Here is a 23,013-nt window from a genome sequence, read left to right as displayed (position 1 = left end):
TGAGGAGCGCAAGCATGCCTGCGTTTCTCAGTGTCTGCGGAATGGCAAGCTGGATGGCAGCTTTCGGCTGCGATCCAGCCTGTCATGTCAATGTAGCAGAGCTGGAGCCGTCCTGGGAACCATGGAAAGGTAAGGATGAGGTTGCTTTATTATTTTACTTTTATTGCAGAAGACATTGGCTTCAGCTGGAATAGGTGTGATGGTAAGTATGGTTTAATTTAGAACATTAAAAAATTTGTGTTTATTTCAATTAAAGGACTTTATTCTGGGTGTTGTGTTTTTTTAAATACTTTACTAGAAATTCATGGTGGCCATGTCTAATATTGGCGTGACCCCATGAATTTCGGGCTTAGGGCCAGCTGATAATGCCAAGCTGGCCCTAACCCCTTTATTACCCAGTGAGCCACCGCACCAGGGCCCTGGATGAGTTGGGTACAGCGCCAGAAGATGGCGCTTCTATGAACATGCCATTTTCTGGGGTGGCTGTGGACTGCAATTTGCAGCGGGGGGGCCCAGAAAGCTTGGGCCTCCCTGCGCTACGGATTCCAGCCCCAGCTGCCTACATGTACCTGACTGGACACAAAAATAGGGCGAAGCCCCACGTATTTTTTTTTAAATTATTTCATAAAATTCATGAAATAATTAAAAAAAAAAAAAAAAAAAAAGGGTTACCTATATTGTTGTGTCCGGCCAGGTACAAATAGGCATCTGGTGGTTGGGGGCAGCCCGTTCCTGGATGCTGTACCTGGCTGGCATACAAAAATATGGCGAAGCCCACGTCAAGATTTTTGGGAAAAATTAATAAAAAAAAAATAAAAATAATAATAATTTAGGGACTGCATCTTAATTAACCCCTCACGCGGAGGGGTTAATAAAGATGCAGTCCCTAAATGTGTCTTTTTAAAAAAAATGTATTGAATTTTTCACCAAAAATTTGACATGGCCTTCACCATATTTTTGTGTCCAGCCAGGTACAGCAGGCAGGAACGGGCTGCCCCCAACCACCAGCTGCCTATTTGTACCTGGCTGGAAACAAAAATACAGGGAAGCCCTTTTTTTTAATTGTTTCATGAATTTCATGAAATAATTAAAAAAAAATTGCCGTGGGGCTTCGCCCTATTTTTGTGTCCAGCCAGGTACAGCAGGCAGGAATGGGCTGCCCCCAACCACCAGCTGCCTATTTGTACCTGGCCGGACACAACAATATAGGGCAGCCCTTTTTTAAAAAATGTTTTCATGAATTTCATGAAATAATTAAAAATAGGGCGAAGCCCCACATTTTTTTTTTTTGTGTCCAGCCAGGTACATCTAGGCAGCTTGGCCCTGGAATCCGCAGCGCAGGGAGGCCCAAGCTTTCTGCCCCCCCCCCCCCCCCCCGCTGCAAATTGCAGTCCGCAGCCACCTCAGAAAATGGCGCGTTCATAGAAGCGCCATCTAATGGCGCTGTACCCAACTCATCCAGGGCCCTGGTGCGGTGGCTCACTGGGTAATAAAGGGGTTAGGGCCAGCTTGGCATTATCAGCTGGCCCTAAGCCCGAAATTCATGGGGTCACGCCAATATTAGACATGACCGCTATGAATTTCTAGTAAAGTATTTAAAAAACACAACACCCAGAATAAAGTCCTTTAATTGAAATAAACACACAATTCTTTATTGTTCTAAATTAAACCATACTTACCATCACACCCATTCCAGCCGAAGCCAATGTCTTCTGCAATAAAAGTAAAATAATAAAGCAACCTCATCCTTACCTTTCCATGGTTCCCAGGACGGCTCCAGCTCTGCTGCATTGACATGACAGGCTGGATCGCAGCCGAAAGCTGCCATCCAGCTTGCCATGCCGCAGACACTGAGAAGCGCACGCATGCTTGCGCTTCTCGGTGTCTGGCTGTGACGGCATCCTGATGAGCCGAGTTCATGTCCAATGAACTCGGCTCACCTCATGCACGTCACTGACAGCGTGGGAAAATTCTCCAGCGCTCAGCGCTTCAGCAGGAGAATTCTGTCACGCTCACTGCAAGCGCAGGAGAATTTTCCCACGCTGTCAGTGACGTGCATAAGGTGAGCTGAGTTCACTGGACATGACCTCGGCTCATCTTTATGCCGTCACAGCCAGACACTGAGGAGCGCAAGCATGCCTGCGCTTCTCAGTGTCTGCGGCATGGCAAGCTGGATGGCAGCTTTCGGCTGCGATCCAGTCTGTCATGTGAATGTAGCAGAGCTGGAGCCGTCGTGGGAACCATGGAAAGGTAAGGATGATGTTGGTTTATTATTTTACTTTTATTGCAGAAGACATTGGCTTCAGCTGGAATGGGCGTGATGATAAGTATGGTTTAATTTAGAACAATAAAGAATTGTGTGTTTATTTCAATTAAAGGACTTTATTCTGGGTGTTTGTGTTTTTTTAACTTTGACTATGGGGTTAGTAATGGGGGTGTCTTATAGACGCCTCTCCATTACTAACCTGGGCTTGATGTCAGCTGGCATTATAAGCTGACATCAACCCCAGCCCTATTACCCCACTGCCACCGCTACAGGGCAGTGGGAAGAGCAAGGCTAAGTGCCAGAATGGGCCATCCTATGGATGCTCCTTTTCTGGGGCGGCTGACGGCTGGTGTTTCTAGCCTGGGAGGGGGCCAATATTCATGGCACCCTTCCTGGGCTATTAATATCAGCCCCCAGCTGTCTGCCTAGCCTTTGCTAGCTATTAAAATAGGGAGGACCCCACAATTTTTTGGGGGGCCCCCCCATTTTAATAGCTAGTAAAGGCTAGGTATTCAGCTGGGGGCTGATATTAGTAGCCTGGGAAGCTCCGTGGGTATTACCCGCTTCCCAGGCTTGAAACATCTGCCCCAGCCGTCTGCTTAACCTCCGCTAGAGACTAAAATTACGGGGAACCCCATGCCAATTTTTTTTTTAATAAATCCTTTATTTTAACACTAAATGACAAGTACAGTAATCAACACTGTCACTGTACTTCTTATATATGTGACTGACCTGTTTCTATCTATCTAATCTATGTGTGATGCTCTATTCTTTCTGTTATAAATTGTCGGGTACCGATGCTGAATTGCCGGCCGGCTTTTTTAAAGAGACAGTGCATGAAAACACTAATATTTTTTTTTAATAAATCCTTTTAACACTAAATGACAAGTACAGTAAGCAACAATGTCACTGTACTTCTTATATATGTGACTGACATGTTTCTATCTATCTAATTTATGTGTGATGCTCTATTCTTTCTGTCCTAAATTGTCGGGTACCGATGTATGCCGCTGCTGAATTGCCGGCCGGCTTTTTTAAAGAGCGTGTCTTCTGAGCAGTTTGTAAGCTTTTGGACACCTTTGAAGGTGTTTTCTATGTGTTTCTATGTGTTTTTGTTTGCCTGTCATTGGTTTTAATGGTGTTCGACGAACAGTTCCACGAACATCCCGGTGTTCGACGAACCGAACCCGAACACTACGGGGGTTGTCAACACTAGTCCATACCAAACATGTATCTTTTTTTTTTCTATTTAATGATTAATAAAATTGTGTCTCTCCGTTTACTGAGACTTGTAACTCTTTTTTTATTTTCTGTTGATGGCTCTGAGTTATGGTTTTTCTCTTTTATACGGAGAGCTAACTTTTCATTGATACCAATTTTGTGTAAATGTGAAGTTTTGATTTTTTATTACTTTTTTTAGGGAGCTGAGGTGACCAAACTAACGTAGTTCTTGCATTTTGATAACAATATATGTTTAAAAGATTTTTTTCTTTATTTTTTCCAGTTTTTTTAATCCCCTAACAGAGCTTGCACCTGTGATCACTTGATCATGTATATTGTGCACTGCTTATGGGCTGAGCTTCACAAGAGAATCGAGACGACAGCGATGGGGGGGTCAACAACACCCCCCAGCTGTAATAGTAATCCATCAGTCTCCCACGATCATGTCACAGGGAGCTTGACAGAGATTGATAGCAGCATTTAAATGGTTAACAGCTGCAGCTGTCAAAGACAGATGCTGTCTATATAATATAGCCAGTATCTGCTGCTTGTGGAGGAAGTTCAGCTTAGTAAAAATAACTATTAAGAAAAAGGTTTTATTGGTACTTAATATAAATGGTTGCAATAATATTGTGTGATAATTAATGACTTGTATATTTACTATTGACAGGTCTTTAAAGAGCCCCTGTCAGCACTCCTGCCATGTCTGTAGTAGCAATACTTGCAATAACTGTACATGAGCATCTTTTCTTAGAATTCTGTGTTACGCTGTTTCTCTTTTATTCCTCCTGAATCTGTATTAACCCCTTAGTGATAACCACCATACATGTACTGCAGCCTTGTGCTATAGCCGTACAAAACGGGCTCAAGATCTAGCTCCATTTGCATCAGTTTTACCTTTTTAAACTCCACTGCCAAGGGTGTCCGTAGCATTTAATAGGCTTCAATATGGTCATTAGAGGTACTGTCCACCATTGGCACACTATGCAATCTGATGATGGGGTTGCCGATTGGTTGCCATAGCTTCTGAAGGCCCCAATGTTTGCCATCTCTACCTGAGCTTTAGGCTTCTTTCACACGTCAGTATCTCCAGTACGTGTGGTGACAGTTTCCACATGTACCGGAGACACTGACACATGCAGACCCATTCAAATGAATGGGTCTGTGCACATCTCAGTGGCTTTTCACAGACCGTGTGTTCTTGTGCTCCACATGGAGACATGTCCGTTTTTGGACTACAGCACGGTTCACACGGACCCATTCAAGTCAAGATTAAATCCTTGTGACATGTACCGGGGCCTGGGAATCAGCGGTACAATTAGCGCTGTTCCCAAGCGCCAGGTGCTGAACACTGCTCCCATCATTGTTCCCTGCCGGCGCTGCGATCAGCACTAGCAGGGACAGTGATGAGGGTAGTAGTGTCGGCTCCCGCAGTGTCCACCTGTGTAAAAATAAGAATAAAATAAAAAATCCTTATACTCACCTGTCCTAAGTGTCCCCCGCTGTAATCCATGCGACTGATCAGCAGAGGAGCCGGGGAGAATGAAGCGCTGCAGCGAGCGGCTCCGGAGCTGTGCTCAGTGAATGACAGGACCCTGATCCTGAGCTCAGCAGAGGTCTGGAGCCGCTCGCTACAGGAGTCATTCTCACCCCAGCTCCTTTGCTGATTGGTGGCATGGATTACAGCGGGGGACGCTTAGGACAGGTGAGTATAAGGATTTTTTTTATTTTATTCTTATTTTTACACCGGTGCACGCTGCGGGAGCAGACACTACTACCCTCATCTTTGTCCCTGCCCTGCTGGTGCTGATCCCAGCACCATCAGGGAACCATGATGAGGGCAGTGTTCAGAACCAGCACTTGGGAACAGCGCTAACTGTACCACTGATTCCCAGGCGCCGGTCCGTGTGATCCTGATGCGGCACATGGTTGCCACACATGTGACACACGGGACATGGATATCGCTGGTACTGGCTTATAGGAGATCATCCAATTTACAATACAATGAAATACTGAAGTGTTGCATTTTATTGCAGAGGAGATTAAGTGATCAGATGTTCAAGTCTAACTAAAGAGGACTAACTAAAAATGTAAAGGACATTAAAAAAATATATTTTTAAAACACACAAAAAAACATATCTAGAAGTTTAAATTGCCCTCTTATGCCCAAATGTAGATGGCAAAATGCATAACATATTTGGTATTGCTGTGTGCATAATAACATGAACTAATAAAATCTACAAGTATTTCTATCGTGAACGTTGTAATGGTAAAAATGTAAACACCCAGATTTTTCCTGTTTTTCAGTACATTATATGGTAAAATAAATGGTGTCATTTAAAACTACAACTTGTCCCACAAAAAACAAGCCCTGATATGACTTTGCTGATTAAAAAAAGATTAAAAAAAAAGTATGACTCCTGGTATAAGGGAAGATAAACACGAACACCCAAAAATGACGAATCCTTTGGCCCTTAATTGGTTAACAAACTGACAAATAGGTGTTACCATTACCCTTGTTGTCGGACTGTATAGGGATGTGCCCCAAACTGTGGTAACACATTGTTGTCTATTTCTTCATAAATGTCTAGGAGAAAAAAAAACAATGAATGTTGCAACATGGAGGTGCAAGAAAAGATTCTCCAGAGTTGTTAGTGCTTGGGAAATACAAGTGTTTAGTACAGCGGACCGGCCTCTTGTCATCCCATTGTGTATGAGCAGTGTGACTTGCGTGTACAGATAATGGATATAACTTTTTTCTTTTTCAGGTGGATGGGAACATCAGCAAAATATATTGCCAAAATTTGTGTTTGTTAGCCAAGCTCTTCCTGGATCACAAAACACTCTATTATGATGTTGAGCCCTTCCTTTTCTATGTCCTTACCAAAAATGATATTAAGGGATGTCATTTGGTTGGATATTTCTCAAAGGTAGGTTACAGCTTTATGTAAAAATGATTCTGTGTTAGCCCTATATAAAGGTGCTTTACTATGAATTAGCAGAACACCACCCCCTACTCACTGCACTAGGCATGATGCAATGTGTCAGCCGTGTCGTCTTTTGTTACCGTGTGATACATTGTATGGAGGAGAGGTTAGTAAGCTGTTAGTTTCTGCTACCTATCATGCAATGACAGATGCCAACGTTTTATTGCCCCTACTTCTAAATTCCCTTCTCATCGCCACATAATGTGGGAAGTTCTGCCTGTTCCAAATTAAAATGTAAAATTCAAATATGTGCACGTAAGTGCCACACTGATACATTGAGCATCAGGGCAGGTCTCTCTTTATCACATCATCGGTCACTTGTATATAGATATTTCTTGGACATTCATTGTAACAATATAATTGGCTCCACTTATCTCTACATGTATGCTGGCGTTAGCATACATACATCTCATTGGCTAAAGTTAATTCTGTCTACACCCAACTGAAGTCTAGGTGTAACTCTACTGTACTCCTTAGGTATGTTTCTCTTTCTTATGTTTTCTTTAAGTCTTTAGACAAAGACATTCCAAAGACTCCTTATCTCTCCATGGACCCCACACACCATCCTGGGGCTCTACATTATCTGGTCCCCCAGACTGGGGTGTGAGGTGAGCTGCCCACCCTGACTGAGTAATTGGTAATTGTTCTAGTGAGTCTTGGATGATAGCAAAAGACTGACGTATAACTGCTTCATCCATTTGGATTGTGTCAGGGGAGGAGCTGGAGGGCATAGCCTGAAAAGGCGTTGGTCCCATCCTTTGCAGGCATAATGTTCATTGGGGGCCTGGCCAAGACTTGTGGGGGCATAGCACTTGGGGCACTTCCTAGGAGGGCAACACTATGCAAATAGATTGTGGGTTGTTAACAAAAGATATAATCCTTAGTTAGCAAAAGGAGGTTTAATGGTTCCTATGGGCCAACAGGGGACACCAAATACACAATAAGTCTGCACCCAATCTGGATTCTGATTACTACATACATAACATGTCCATCCTTCAGGGACAGTGTACGGGGGTGGAGTCAAACTAGGAGCAGCAGGAGGATCAACGCCATTTTTGTTACAAATCTTAACTTACAAAAACTTAGCACCATGTTTTTCTTCCTTCAACTCGCCTGTAGTTACACATTTAGAGGTTTTCCCCCCATAGCTCAGCCAGGTCTAGTAAACCAACATCATTTAAACAACCTTGCTGTTCCCCCAATACACTTCCAGAAACCTTCAACAAATATGGCACCGGTGGACAACCAGACACTGAACAAAACCTATGCATTTTCTGCGCAAAATTTTTTTTCTTTCTTTTTCTTTTAAAAACAGAAATACAGGACTAGAGAGACAAACCAGCGGGGATTCTTACCATACTCACTATGCTTTTTCTACTCTGTACAGCACTAGTGATGAGCGAGTATGTTCTGTTAACCCTTTCGGCGAGTATGCTCGGGCCGAGCACCGAGTAGTTACAGCTGCTCGGTGTTATGTTTGAATCACTCCCGTGTGTATGATTTGCAACTGTTTGACAGCTTTAGTACATGTAAGGAATGTCTATTTCTTACACATTCCTCACATGTATTAAAGTTGTCAAACAGTCGCAAATCATGCACACGGTAGTGATTCAAACATAACACCAAGCAGCTGTAACTACTCGGTGCTCGGCCCGAGCATACTCGCCGAAAGGGTTAACAGAACATACTCGCTCATCACTATACAGCACCTTTACTATGCTCAATTTGCCGCTTATTGAACAGATTACCACCCGTCTTCTGTTTCTTTAAAAACAGGAACACAGGACTAAAGAGGCAAACCAGCGAGGACTCATACCACACTCACTATGGCTTTCTACTCTGTCACTCCTTGCCTGACTTATATATAATCAGACGAAAACCATCAGCCCCTACGACTAGCTGATGGAACCATATAGATTTCTTTAGCAGTACAAGAGGCTGCTGCCAATAATCACCAACGTCGGGTCCTCCGGGTGCAATCAACTAATAACTACAATCCAACCCTACCTACAGATGACCAGTGAAATACCAAATCCACACTCCCCATACAACATACAACACAGGAATTCAACACCGTACACAAAGTCTTATCAGGATTCTTTGTCTAACAATAATGGACCAACTTACTATGAACAGATCGTGTGATCTGCTGACCTACTTACCTAAACACACCGAGGTCAAGACAGAGACAAATTTAGGTAGCGTAAGAATAAAACTTCTTACCTTGTTGCAGCTTTTTCCTGAGTTGTCTGTCCAGGCACCAGCAAACCATTTTGGATTAAACAGTCTTTTAAACTAGCGGTTCACTGTTCAGGCGCCATGTTTTGTCGTCGCCACATAATGACATTGTGCCTGTTCCAAATGAAACAGGAAAAATCAAATATGTGCACATAAGAGCCACACTGATACATTGAACATCAGGGCAGGTCTCTCTTTATTACATCATCGGTCACTTGTATATATAGACATTTGTTTGACATTCGTTGTAGCAATATAATTGGCTCAGCTTATCTCTACATGGGTGCATTAGCATACATGTATCTCACTGGCTAACGTTAATTCTCTCTACACCCAGGTTTGTTTCTCTTTCCTATGTTTTCTCTAAGTCTTTAGACAAAGATATTCCAAAGACTCCTTATCTAACCCACATATACTGGCTCAAACTCCATCTTGGAAAGCAGGAGAGAATACATGTAGAATATCCACAATGGAGTCAAGATAGATCAAATATAAATCCTGCTCTCACACCCTTTAGAAATGATGGAAATGAAACAAAGCAAGCTCTTCAAATGTTTTGAGTAATACTCGTAATTTTGTATATTATTTGTTTTGTGAGCTAGCTGAAAGAAGGGTTAGCAGATTTTCATTATTGGTTTCTTAATCTGAAGTAACTATTTTGACTGTTCTTTTCTTTACAGGAGAAACTTTGCCAGCAGAAATACAATGTGTCATGTATTATGATATTGCCTCAGTACCAGCGGCAGGGATTTGGAAGGTTCCTTATTGACTTTAGTAAGTTCTTCACTTCAAACCCTCTGGAGAAGCAAAGGTGATACTATTAGAAACATTGGTGTGGTGGATTAATTCATAGCAAGAGCCGAACATGTTTGAAGTAACTGTACTGATTATGGAGTGGTTTGATTCTGTGTAAGTTTCATTCGGCTGACCCCAGGATATCTTGTATCAATTAAATACTATTGCGGAGATCCGAGTGTTGCTTCTGGTCAAAGATTGACATGAAACCTTTTAATAAACAGCTTGTAGGAGACAATCAATACGTTGGGATGAGTTTTAACGAGCATAAGCCCACGACCATGGTGGCCTTCTGAGTAGGACGGCCTGTTTACCATGATTTATATGGTCACTGATCAGATGCCAGACTCCTGTAATTATCACCCAACATGCAACATTACTGCTTTAAGAAGAGTAACACTGCATGTATTAGTCCTTATTTTCCGCACAATGTACTAAGTGTGTTGTCATGGATACTGACTATAGAAGCTTCCGGAAGCTTCTTGATGATGGCAGTGATGAAATTAGACTCTAGATGTATATTCTTCAGAGGGAGGCGGTTTATCCCTGCTCAATTATAGCTTAATGAAGAACTGACTTTTTACTTACAAGCAGGTAATAACATAGCGATAGTTTGCGTCCCTTCCCCTAATGACATTTATATGATTAAACATGTTAGGGGGACTTGTTATTTTAATTAGAATACCCTATTTTGCTTGTGAATGATGGCATCCTGGGATCCTATAAACTGATCAATAGAAGCAATGGCTCAATGTACATTCAATACAATAGCAAACTAGAGGCATACCTTTTTAAAGATTCGCTTTATATACCCTCATTTAATCTTATACTAATTAAAAGTTAAGTTTTATGGCTTGTTAGTGAGGGGTAGCTGTAGGGGTTCTCCCCTTTTGTATTCTATTTATGTATATATCCCTCCCAGGTCATTTGTACCCCATTGTTTTTTCTAACATAGCGATAGCACAAGTTGATCGCTATGTTTGTAAAATGCAAATAAATTCATCTAATTTATACAATGTGATATTCTTGATTTTTTTTGTGATATTCTATCTCTCAATGTTAAAATTAACCTACCCTTAAAATTATAGACTGTTCATGTCTTTGTCAGTGGGCAAACTTACAAAAACAGCAAGGGATCAAATACTTATTTCCTTCACTGTAACAGGCTGCTCAACCATTGTTTTACTCATTGGTCGGCTGAGTTGGCATAGGACAATCATTTGGAAGGAGCATTCTTATGAACACTTTGTAGGGAGACTCGGTATATTAGAATTATTGAGACATTGGGGGAAAAAGCTGTCTGTCTACCTGCAGCATATTAAATGTGTTTTAAACACTTCATGCTTCTTATCTGACAAGAGGGATGTGGCTTCACTAAAAAGGAGTCGCCTGTAGTCCAAAGGGGTGTGGCCTAACAAACGACACCGTGCATCAAAATATTGGCGTAAATTAAGCCAATAGGTGGCGTATACTAGATACTGAAAATGCACCAAACTTCTCAAACAACAAGAAGCACTATCAGAAATCTGCCACATTTTAAGAGGAACCAATCAGAAAAAAAGTACATACATGCAACTATAGTGGTATTCTGCAGGTGCATAACATTTAGACAAGTGCAGCAGTCTAACTGGAAGTGCTACGTCAGGGAGATAATGATGAGTGTTCTCCTTGCTGCCGCTCGCTTTCAGTCATCGGGGTGGGGTCGGGGGCTGTGAGCAGTCCCCCCACTATACTGTGAGCGTGCTGTAATCACTCCCCCTGCTCCTTCTGACATTCTGCACTGCACACATACTGCAGAGCAGGGGGAGTCATTACAGCGCGCTGACTGATCACTGCCTCCTGCGCCGCCCTGATTCATAGCTGATAGTTGCAGTGAGAATATAACTTTATTTTCTCCCTCCAGCCGCAATGGTAATTGCCTGCAGATTACCTCTATAGCTGCCGTCAAATGCCGTTTATTTTTTGTTTTCTTTGCTGACAAGTTCATTGTCTAGTCTAAGTTTGCAATCCAAAATGGACTTTATTAATAAATATGTTCCATTGTGTAGGAACTGTGCAATTTCACTTAAACAGGTAAGACCATAACAGGCTTATATGGCCAGATCATGTTGATTGTTCAGGGAATTATGAGAACAATTATCCAGTGACCACCAACTCTATCGGATATTTACCCTTTAAAAGCATGGCCTCATCATGACAGCCTGTTCATTTACTGTAGCATTTTGGCAAGTGGAAGGCAACCTCTGTCCTATTTCTTTAGAACAAGCACTGTAGGGAAATGTGCCATTACATGCTGACCATTCAGATGAATAATTTCCCATGTGATGCATGGGTGGGCCAGGTCCACCAAAGTGATGGGGGGTCTACACAGAGATTAGAATGAAGTCTGCTCTTCTCCTACAAACAGCACTGCTTTACTCCTGTTCCTGCAGCAAGTAACAGGTGGATAAGTGTAGGGTTAGAACTGGAAGGTGTATGACCTGTAGACATATTGTAGTCACAACAGCCTCCAACTCCAGATTTCCCTATCCCACACACATGCTCTGGCCAATTACCAAAGAAGACAATTAATGAAAAACAGGAGGAAATAATCTACTCACAATTTAGTGGCAATAGTGATGAGTTGCCAAAGTGCATCAGATGCATCACTTATGTATGTACATGGGTAAAGTAGATTTGTTCTTTGTGCATTCACAGTCTACTCTCCATGTGACATCTCTGTTTGGTAATTATGGATGCGGGAGAAAGCTGTGCTGCTCTATTACTGGAAGGAGGTGGATGTAAGATCTATGTCATTTTATTGGGATGTCTGCACACAGCATGACATGTAATCCCCTGAGATGATGCAGAATAGATAGTATACCATAAGAAAAGAATCTGCTTTGCGTGTGAATTCTTACCCTGGGAATGGAGGTCTTTCATTCCCACCTCCCCTCTCCTGTCTTCTCCAGGCTGTCAGGACTGGCATAAGCTAGTGTTGGCAGCTTGTGTGCATGAGCTGCGGCTCTTTTGTCTGCCTGCAGAATGTATGTCTGAGATTGTGAACTGTGGCACCGTCTGATTTTTGGATTTCTAGAAAAATACACGAATAATGAAAAGCAATGTTGATTCTCTTTGGTAAATATATAATTGAAATGAGCCTGGATTGCTGCACCACTGCCATTAATTATGATAATCTTATGCTGCTTGGTTTTAATATTTTCAATTCTGTTATCTGGTTGTTAGAGCTGGTGCGTGTGTAATGAGGGTGGCTTCAGGTGATTAGAGGAAGTCAGCTAGCTTCCCCCCTGGTATTTGTGTGTCCCCTCTAAGTACCTCTTAATAACTTTGACAGCCTGCAGCATTTTCTCATTATCTCAGCCCTGCAATGTCAGTCTTTGACTTTACCCTTTCTTTACTTTATTCTTTCTGCAATTGCACTGTGAGATAGATATAGATATAGATATAGATATATATATATATATATATATATATATATATATATATATATATATATATATATATATATATATATACACAGTACAGACCAAAAGTTTGGACACACCTTTTCATTTAAAGATTTTTCTGTATTTTCATGACTATGAAAATTGTACATTCACACTGAAGGCATCAAAACTATGAATTAACACATGTGGAATTATATACTTAACAAAAAAGTGTGAAACAACTGAAAATATGTCTTATATTCTAGGTTCTTCAAAGTAGCCACCTTTTGCTTTGATGACTGCTTTGCACACTCTTGGCATCCTCTTGATGAGCTCAAGAGGTAGTCACCGGAAATGGTTTTCACTTCACAGGTGTGCCCTGTCAGGTTTAATAAGTGGGATTTCTTGCCTTATAAATGGGGTTGGGACCATCAGTTGTGTTGTGAAGAAGTCTGGTGGATACACAGCTGATAGTCCTACTGAATAGACTGTTAGAATTTGTATTATGGCAAGAAAAAAGCAGCTAAGGAAAGAAAAATGAGTGGCCATCATTACTTTAAGAAATGAAGGTCAGTCAGTCCGAAAAATTGGGCAAACTTTGAAAGTGTCCCCAAGTGCAGTTGCAAAAACCATCAAGCGCTACAAAGAAACTGGCTCACATGAGGACTGCCCCAGGAAAGGAAGACCAAGAGTCACCTCTGCTTCTGAGGATAAGTTTATCCGAGTCACCAGCCTCAGAAATCGCAGGTTAACAGCAGCTCAGATTAGAGACCAGGTCAATGCCACACAGAGTTCTAGCAGCAGACACATCTCTACAACAACTGTTAAGAGGAGACTTTGAGCAGCAGCCCTTCATGGTAAAATAGCTGCTAGGAAACCACTGCTAAGGACAGGCAACAAGCAGAAGATACTTGTTTGGGCTAAAGAACACAAGGAATGGACATTAGACCAGTGGAAATCTGTGCTTTGGTCTGATGAGTCCAAATTTGAGATCTTTGGTTCCAACCACCGTGTCTTTGTGCGACGCAGAAAAGGTGAACGGATGGCCTCTACATGCCTGGTTCCCACAGTGAAGCATGGAGGAGGTAGTGTGATGGTGTGGGGGTGCTTAGCTGGTGACACTGTTGGGGATTTATTCAAAATTGAAGGCATACTGAACCAGCATGGCTACCACAGCATCTTGCAGCGGCATGCTATTCCATTCGGTTTGTGTTTAGTTGGACCATCATTTATTTTTCAATAGGACAATGACCCCAAACACACCTCCAGGCTGTGTAAGGGCTATTTGACCAAGAGGGAGAGTGATGGGGGGCTACGCCAGATGGCCTGGCCTCCACAGTCACCAGACCTGAACCCAATTGAGATGGTTTGGGTGAGCTGGACCGCAGAGTGAAGGCGAAAGGGCCAACAAGTGCTAAGCATCTCTGGGAACTCCTTCAAGATTGTTGGAAGACCATTTCCGGTGACTACCTCTTGAAGCTCATCAAGAGAATGCCAAGAGTGTCCAAAGCAGTCATCAAAGCAAAAGGTGGCTACTTTGAAGAACCTAGAATATAAGACATATTTTCAGTTGTTTCACACTTTTTTGTTAAGTATATAATTCCACATGTGTTAATTCATAGTTTTGATGCCTTCAGTGTGAATGTACAATTTTCATAGTCATGAAAATACAGAAAAACCTTTAAATTAGAAGGTGTGTCCAAACTTTTGATCTGTACACACACACACACACACACACACACACACACACACACACACACACACACACACACACACACACACACACAGTAGATTTATATTTTTCTGGAACATATAACCCGCAGAGTGGTTTAATTAGATTGTGTGACATTGTATAATGGTAATAAGCAGCAGTCTTGTGAATGTAATTTTAACCATTTAGTAAGATGAGACAACGCCCACACCCATTACCGAATCACTTGTAAAAACCAGCAACTTTGCAATTTACCTTTTATTAAAAATCCTCTCCATTCTCAGGAAGGTGGGGATTCTTAATTCTATTGATTACTGCTCTTTACCTGTGTCACTAGTCACCTCTGTAAGAGTGGCCGGTTTCCTAGGTAAGGAGTGCACGCCTGAGGTTACACAGCTTGCAAGTGCTGCTCTGAAGCTGTCCGCATCAGAGTGTGTATAGGGGTCATGCTGCTGGTCTGAAGTGTCTATCCTCAGGAGCACACCACCTCCTGACAAGCAATGAGCTGGGAGGCTGGGGAGCAGTGCCCTCCAAAAGACTAGATTAGACCAACCAACATTATGTTAATGTTTCACATTTGAAATATTAAACGATCAACTGGTTTAGCTTGGACCATGTGCACATAATTGTATTTCTGCTAGATCTGTGAATATCAATTAGTAATTATTCCTTTATTGTACATAAATTCTAGATATATGACTAACCTTGTTTGGTCACATAAGTAAGAAAATACATTTCTATAGTACAACATAATATTGCATACATTGTTGTAAAACTTTATCATTGGAAACAAAAATAATGGATTTATACTTTTTATATGAGAGATATAAAAGAGATATCCAGTGGCATTGAGGTTTCCATTGATGAAGAATGGTCCCACTATCTTTGTACCCCATATACCACACCATACCATCAAGATACGAGCGGCGCAGCATCTGAAACAACGGATACTGGAAGCCTGTGCTAGCATTTCTTCTGTGGTGTTGCTATCAGTGTGTCAAGAGTGGGAGAAGAGGGTTGCATTGACAATCCAACACAATGGGCAGCACTTTGAGCACATTATATAAGTGGTCATAAACTTGTAAAAAACTCATGAAAGAATAAAGTCATGTTAAAACCAAGCACACCATTGTTTTTCTTATGAAATTCTGAATAAGTTTGATGTGTCACATGACCCTCTTCCCATTGAAAAAAATAAAGTTGGATCCAAAATGGCCAACTTCAAAATGGCCGCCATGGTCCCCACCCATCTGGAAAAGTTTTCCCCCTCCCATATACTAATGTGCCACAAACAGGAAGTTGATATCACCAACTATTCACATTTAATTTAGGTGTATCCATATAAATGGCCCACCCTGTAGAATACACTGACATGACTTAGAATGCACGCAGACCAATGCTATCCAACTGGGCTCAGGTCAGTTTTTCACTCAGACTAAATGTCCGTGTACAAAATATCTTGTCATGCACTGGTCTTTGTTGTATTTAAGTCTATGGATACACAAAACTATATCTGTATGGCATCTAATTTTTACTGAAAATTGCCATTATTAATAGACGGAAACTGATGTATAAAAGCAAATGCAATATGGATGCTATACAGATGAAAACAACCATGTGAACTGCAGAGATAAGAGTATTCAAAGAGTATCTGAAATGCTTTTTTTTTGTCAAGGATTTTGTAGCGGATCCATATCACCCTAAAATAGCTCCTCTGGGGGATTTGAGCCTAAGGTTTCCAGAATGTCGAGGCCCAAACTTATCATGGTTATAATTGGAAGTTTCTGACCTTTTCTTTATCTTTTCATCTTTCTGAAATACCGTGTTTCTCATTAGAACATTCTGTGGACACCACATCATTGTCCAAACTGGGGAGATTAAGATGTGCAGAGTATACTGATGCCTCAGAGAACAACAGGGAGGATCAGGCCTGACATTAATCTGTGTGTGAGCCTTTACACAATCCTGAAAGGTTATCCTATCAATGGTGGGGCTTCTTGGAGCAATGATCTGATACATATTTCTGCTTGACAGCCGGTTATCTTGTGGTTTGTGTGTAAACATGTTACCTTTTTTACACTCCTAACGTATTCAGTCTTTCTATAGGTTACTTATTATCACGCTGTGAGGGGCAAACAGGCTCTCCTGAGAAACCCTTATCAGACTTAGGACGCCTATCCTATCTGGCTTACTGGAAGAGTGTTATCATAGATTATCTGTCTGCTCATCAGGAGAAACAGCTAAGCGTAAAAGGTGTAAGTCAGGCGACAGGAATGTGTCCTCATGACATCGCCACTACCCTGCAACATCTCAACATGATAGACAAGAGAGGAGACAGGTGAGCACTGAGGCCAAAGATGGCATGCTGCTGTATATGTAGCACTTATCGATGGAAGTCCCAGGTCACTGAGAGACAGCCAGGGCTATCTATGTTAGCTGGTTCTGCCTCTGTCCTTGTCCCTTCATTGGCAATTGACCTCAGAATTTGAGGAGGGTTACAAGGCACTAGGAAGTGTTACACTTAATTTTAGTTGCACACACCAATGTCTTTACTTATAATGTTGTTCTATAAATATTTTATTACAGATTCGTTATTATCCGTCAGGAAAACCTCATGGAAAGTTGGATGTTACAAGTGAAGTCTCAACCTCGAGTAAATGTTTTGGATCAAGATTGTCTCAGGTGGACCCCAATCATCTCCACTAATGCAGCTGCGTCTGAAGAAGAGCAGGAGATGCAGGAGGTACTCTCTTTGCTTCATAGGCCGCCTTTTCTGGTGCTTTTCAGTCACCTTAAGTAATTGGTATTTAGAATAGAACGGACACCTGAAGTTTTCAGCAATCTTTTCAGATAGGAGATTTTATGTTAGTGATAAAGATGTCGCCATGATTAAACAGTAGATCACAGTATCATATCAGAACTATCATAGCTCCTTACAGGCTGACTGCAGTGTAAAAAAAATAGGAACCTGTAATGTTAGCTCAGGTCAGGAGACCCGGTGGTCGGGTCTGGAGGTGGGATGCAATCATGGTCCTCACTTTATGGATATATGAATCTGGCCTAAGTTTAGACACCCTGTTCTAAATTCAGCCACATCACATCTGCAAATTGGGGATGTGACTGGATGATTCTGCAGCTCTGTGCATGTCTGCCTAGTGGTCCATTGCGGGGACTGCCTGCCATTACATGCACATGCTGCCTGCTGTATTATTAATGTACCTGTCCCCGCTCCTGTGCTCCGAATCACCACTGCCTGTTCCCATGTCAGTGCCACCTACAGAATAGGAGAGGCCGTGACACTGAACGCAAGTAAGGATGTATTGACAGTCAAGTCTTTTAAGTCAGTAACAGTCAATAAGACAGGCAATATCCTGTACAAGCAGAGTGGGGAAAAGCAAGAAATTATTATTTATATATTAAAAAAGACAAGGTCACTCCCATTATTTATTGCCCCCATTAGTTATCACCCCATTATGTATAATAAGCAAAGGTAAAATAGACTGCTGAGGACTGATTTCATCAGGATAAGAAGGCTTAAGGTTATCGGCCCACGGACACCAAGGAGTAGTAAATCACATGACTCTTGGCTCTTCCTGATGCTCTGGTGTGGCAGCAGATGGGATAATGCTGAGGGGTTGGTGCCAGTCTTGGGGGGTCTTAAAACAAAGCTGACTTTATATAAATAAACATTCCTCTATACTGTCGTTTTTTCGCCATTTTATTAAATAAACTGATCCCCACAATGAACAGTGTGCTCACACGTTGATGGCTATAGCAGATGTGCTTGTAGCATGGGGTAAAGGATGTGGAGAGGAAGAAATATGGTAGAAGATGTGAAGACAGAGAGCGAATGAGAAATAGACAGGCGTGACTATTGTGAAACAAGGACTGGGCAAACTAATGGAGCAGAGACTGTGAGAATTTCCTACCGCTACACTGTACACATGGATCCTGCCGGAGCCATTATGTTACTGCTGGGCTGAGGCCTCTTGGAAGTTTTCATTTACAACTACTAAAGTCTTCCTATACAGTAATGGAGACAAATGTGAAGAAGCGTGCAGACACATTAATCGCGTCAGCGCTGTACTGACAGACTAGCTAGAGTGCAATAAGGCCTCATTCAGACATCCATTTTTCACAAACATTTTCTATTCTCATTCTTCACACACAGAACACATACCCATTCATAGCCTATGGGCTGGTTGACACGTCCATGTTTTTTTTACAGACAGAGTATACACAAAATAACAAGACACGTCTGTTGGAGTCATGGGTCCGACTCTCTTATTTAAATCAATTAGTCTGTGAAATAAGGGACAGCACACGTGTCATCTGAGTGCGGTCTGGTGAGGAGAAGCTTGGAATTTTCTTTCTCTCCAGACAACAAAAACCGATGCCATACTGATGGTAACACCGGACACACAGGCCAGGGCTGGCTGTGAGCTGGATCTGGTACACTGATGAAAAATGGTCATTTTTTTCTCAGATGCAATAAAAATTAGCAACATCTGGGTGAAGCTTAATGATTGTGTGCTGTATCTATGTGTTGCCCCACCAGGTGTGAACTTGGTCTGTAATGCCTTCCTGTAGGTGTGAACTTGGTCTGTAACTCCTTCCTGTAGGTGTGAACTTGGTCTGTAACTCCTTCCTGTAGGTGTGAACTTGGTCTGCAACTCCTTCCTGTAGGTGTGAACTTGGTCTGTAACTCCTTCCTGTAGGTGTGAACTTGGTCTGCAACTCCTTCCTGTAGGTGTGAACTTGGTCTGCAACTCCTTCCTGTAGGTGTGAACTTGGTCTGCAACTCCTTCCTGTAGGTGTGAACTTGGTCTGCAACTCCTTCCTGTAGGTGTGAACTTTTTCTGCAACTCCTTCCTGTAGGTGTGAACTTGGTCTGCAACTCCTTCCTGTAGGTGTGAACTTGGTCTGCAACTCCTTCCTGTAGGTGTGAACTTGGTCTGCAACTCCTTCCTGTAGGCGTGAACTTGGTCTGCAACTCCTTCCTGTAGGCGTGAACTTGGTCTGCAACTCCTTCCTGTAGGCGTGAACTTGGTCTGCAACTCCTTCCTGTAGGTGTGAACTTGGTCTGCGACTCCTTCCTGTAGGTGTGAACTTGGTCTGCGACTCCTTCCTGTAGGTGTGAACTTGGTCTGCGACTCCTTTCTGTAGGTGGGAACTTGGTCTGCGACTCCTTCCTGTAGGTGGGAACTTGGTCTGCGACTCCTTCCTGTAGGTGGGAACTTGGTCTGTAATGCCTTCCTATAGGTGGGAACTTGGTCTGTAACCTCTCCCTGTCACAGCCAGTTTTGTCCTTCCTGACCAGTCCCAATTTTAAGCCTGACATGTTACTTTATGTGGTAATGACTTTTGAAAGCAGAATCACGGAATATCTCTGTAAGGACTCGCTCTCACTAGCGTATATAAAAAATCGGTTTCATTCTCATCCAGGAGAGTGGGATCGTTTTTTCCTCATTTATTATCCATGTGTTGTCCGTATACAATCCATTTTTTTACTCAGCAGTTATTAATCTTTCACAGAACCACATACAATTTCCTATCTTACAGAATTGTAATGTGTCCGTAAAAATTTGATGCCATACTAATGGTCTGTATGGCATGTGATTTTTTTTTTTTTTCTCGCACCCATCAAGTTTCGGAGTGAAATCACAGCATGGTGTGATTTTTTTTCTCATGCCGAATACAGCTGGGAAAAAAATACACAGATCTGCACTGCCTCATTGAATGACATTGGTTCTAATGCAATCCTATTTTTTATCGGATTGCACCCGTCCGATTTATACGCCAGTGTGAGCGAAACCTGATTCTGATATTTCCACAAAAATTTCCAAAACCTATTTTTTATCGACCAAATCTGTTTTGAAGAGGCTTTGAGTGGCCTACATAATAAAGGCACCCTATAAATTACCTGATTTTTATAAACTGCAGTTAAATGAGTTAAATATTTTCAAGATATAATGAGGTCTAGCTCAAATTATTTAACCCCTCCCGCTGCAGCTAGTTTTAGCTTTCCTCAACAGGTCAGATTTTTCAAAGCTGATATGTCAGTTATTCCCATGCCAGTGACTCTGAGATCTGTTCTTCATGACACATTGTGCTTTATGTTACTGGTAAATTTAAGTCGCTATGATTTGCGTTTGTTTATGAAAATATCTGCAGTTTGATGACAATTTAGAAACATCAGCAATTTTTAAACTTTGGTTTTTATATGTCCTTAAATGAGATAGACTTAGTACACAAAGTAGTTAATAAATAACATTTACCACATGTCTACTTTGCGTCATCATTTTTGAAACATCCTTATATTTGCTATGATGTTAAAAGTTTAACAATAATTAATAATTTTTTCAAGGAAATCTACAAAACTTTTTTTTTACGGGCCACTTGCTTTTGAAATGACTTTGAAAGTTTTCTGACTTATAAGGCCATGTGCACACGTTGAGTATTTGGTGAGTTCTTCACCTCAGTATTTGTAAGTCAAAACCAGGAGTCAGAGGAAAAGTTATAGTTAAAGCTATGTTCACACGTTGTGTTTTTGGTGTGTTTTTTGGCAGTGAAGTTACTGCCTCAAAAAAGCAGGTTTTCCTGAGATTTAGCTGCGTCTTTTGGTGCGGTTTTAGCAGTGTTCATGCGTCTCTTGTGCATGCTGATGAAGTTTAGTGGGAAAAAAAGTAATGTAATTCAACTTCCTCAGATTTTGGCACCAAAAACGCAGAAAAACCTGATACATGCTGTTTTTGCGGCTATCCATTGCTTTCTATGGGTGAAAAACGCTGAAAAGTGTTATGTTGCATTTGGCAAAAATGTAACACTTTGACAAAACAGGAGAAAAATACAAGCTGTGTTCATGAGATTTCTGAAATCTCATAGACTTTGCTGGTACTGTAAAACACAGCTGAATATTTGCATAAAAAAGCATCAAAGAAATGCACCAAAAACACAACGTGTGAACATAGCCTAATAGAAACCCGTGCACCATTTCTGCATTTTTCACTCACCCCTGGTTTTGGTTAACAAATACTGAGGTAAAAAGCTCACCAATAAATCAACTGTACACGTGGCCTTAGCCTCTCTAACAAGACCCTATTTTAAAAATGTCACCCCTCAAAGAGATTAAAAAATGCACTCGGGAAGTTTAACCGCTCAGGTTCTTCACAGGAACTAATACAAAATGGTATGAAAAAGATAAGCGTTCCACTAAGATGTTGCTTTAGTTTCATTTATTTCATTTTCACAAGGGGCAAAAGGAGAAAATGAATTGCACAATTTACACAATATCTCCCAAATGTGACGATACCCAATATGTGGCCGAAAACTTCTGTTTGTGCACACTCCAGATCTTAGAAGCGGAGTGCCATGGGTCATTTGGAACGCAAATTTGGCTAGAATAGTCCTGGAGGTGCTAGAATAGCAGAAACCCCCTCACTTGCCCCATTTTGGAAACTATAGCCTGTAAGGAATTCATTTACAGGTTTAGTGAGTATCTTGAACCCACAGAATTTTAAACCATTGGGACAAGAAAACAAAAAAAAAATTTTTTTTCACTAAAATGTTCCTTTATCCCCAAATTTTTCATTTTCACAAAGAGTAATTGGAGACCCCACAATTTGTGACGCAGTTTCTTTCAAACATGGCAATGTCCCATGCGTGGTCTGACACTACTATTTGGACACACAGAGGGAAAGGAGCACTATTTGTCTTTTGTAGTGCACATTTGTCTGGAATAGATTGCGGATGCCTTGTCATATTTGCACAATCCCTGAGGTGCCAAAACAGCAGACCACACCACAACTTTTGTTTGGGAACACAGCAGTGCTAAGGAGGGAAGGAGCTCTATTCCACTTTTCCAGCGCATACTTTTCTGGAATAGTTTGTAGTTTAATGAGAGCACTTGCAGAAGAAACGAGGCGAAACAGCGTTGGGGTGGAGGGACAGAGTGTCTTGGGCCCCATAGGCATTGAATTGATTGATTTCAGGTAACTTTACCCATTTACTTTGTTATATTTTGATGCTGCTATGAGATGAATAAGAACCTGTGGATCTACATAGCTTAGTATTAAGGGTAGGGATATTTACTGTATCTTTTTACTGTGAGCACTTGCACCTTTATTTGTTCTGTACCCTTGGCTACGTTGATGGACCCTCACATCACATTTTAGGTTCCTCCAGGCTTATTATGTGTCCCTATTGTGAGGTATTCCATGTCATTTGATATATATATATTTTTTATTCATTTTCTCATTAAATTTAGAACCTTTTAACATTGAGATTTTCTGCATGATCCTCTTCTTTTCCTGGGATTATACAGTGGGGGAAAAAGTATTTAGTCAGCCACCAATTGTGCAAGTTCTCCCA

The 23,013-nt window shown here is 41.6% G+C and overlaps 1 protein-coding gene across 2 annotated transcripts in view; it reads left to right on the top strand.

The window, feature by feature from the left end:
- Positions 1 to 23,013, top strand: part of KAT6B (lysine acetyltransferase 6B) — a 218,649-nt gene that overhangs the window by 139,948 nt on the left and 55,688 nt on the right. For both annotated transcript variants that reach the window (XM_073686072.1, XM_073686073.1), the window contains exons 11-14: positions 6,256 to 6,417; positions 9,393 to 9,486; positions 16,750 to 16,981; positions 17,230 to 17,386. In XM_073686072.1, the coding sequence (XP_073542173.1) occupies positions 6,256 to 6,417; positions 9,393 to 9,486; positions 16,750 to 16,981; positions 17,230 to 17,386 (645 nt within the window). The remainder of the gene's footprint in view (positions 1 to 6,255; positions 6,418 to 9,392; positions 9,487 to 16,749; positions 16,982 to 17,229; positions 17,387 to 23,013) is intronic.

The sequence above is a fragment of the Phyllobates terribilis genome, unplaced genomic scaffold (genome assembly GCF_046119375.1).
Source record: "Phyllobates terribilis strain yellow unplaced genomic scaffold, ASM4611937v1 Scaffold_5__5_contigs__length_657084704, whole genome shotgun sequence".
In the NCBI taxonomy this organism is placed as follows: Eukaryota; Metazoa; Chordata; class Amphibia; order Anura; family Dendrobatidae; genus Phyllobates; species Phyllobates terribilis.
The sequence above is the reverse complement of the archived record's forward strand: the minus strand, read 5'-3'. Positions and strand labels throughout refer to the sequence as shown.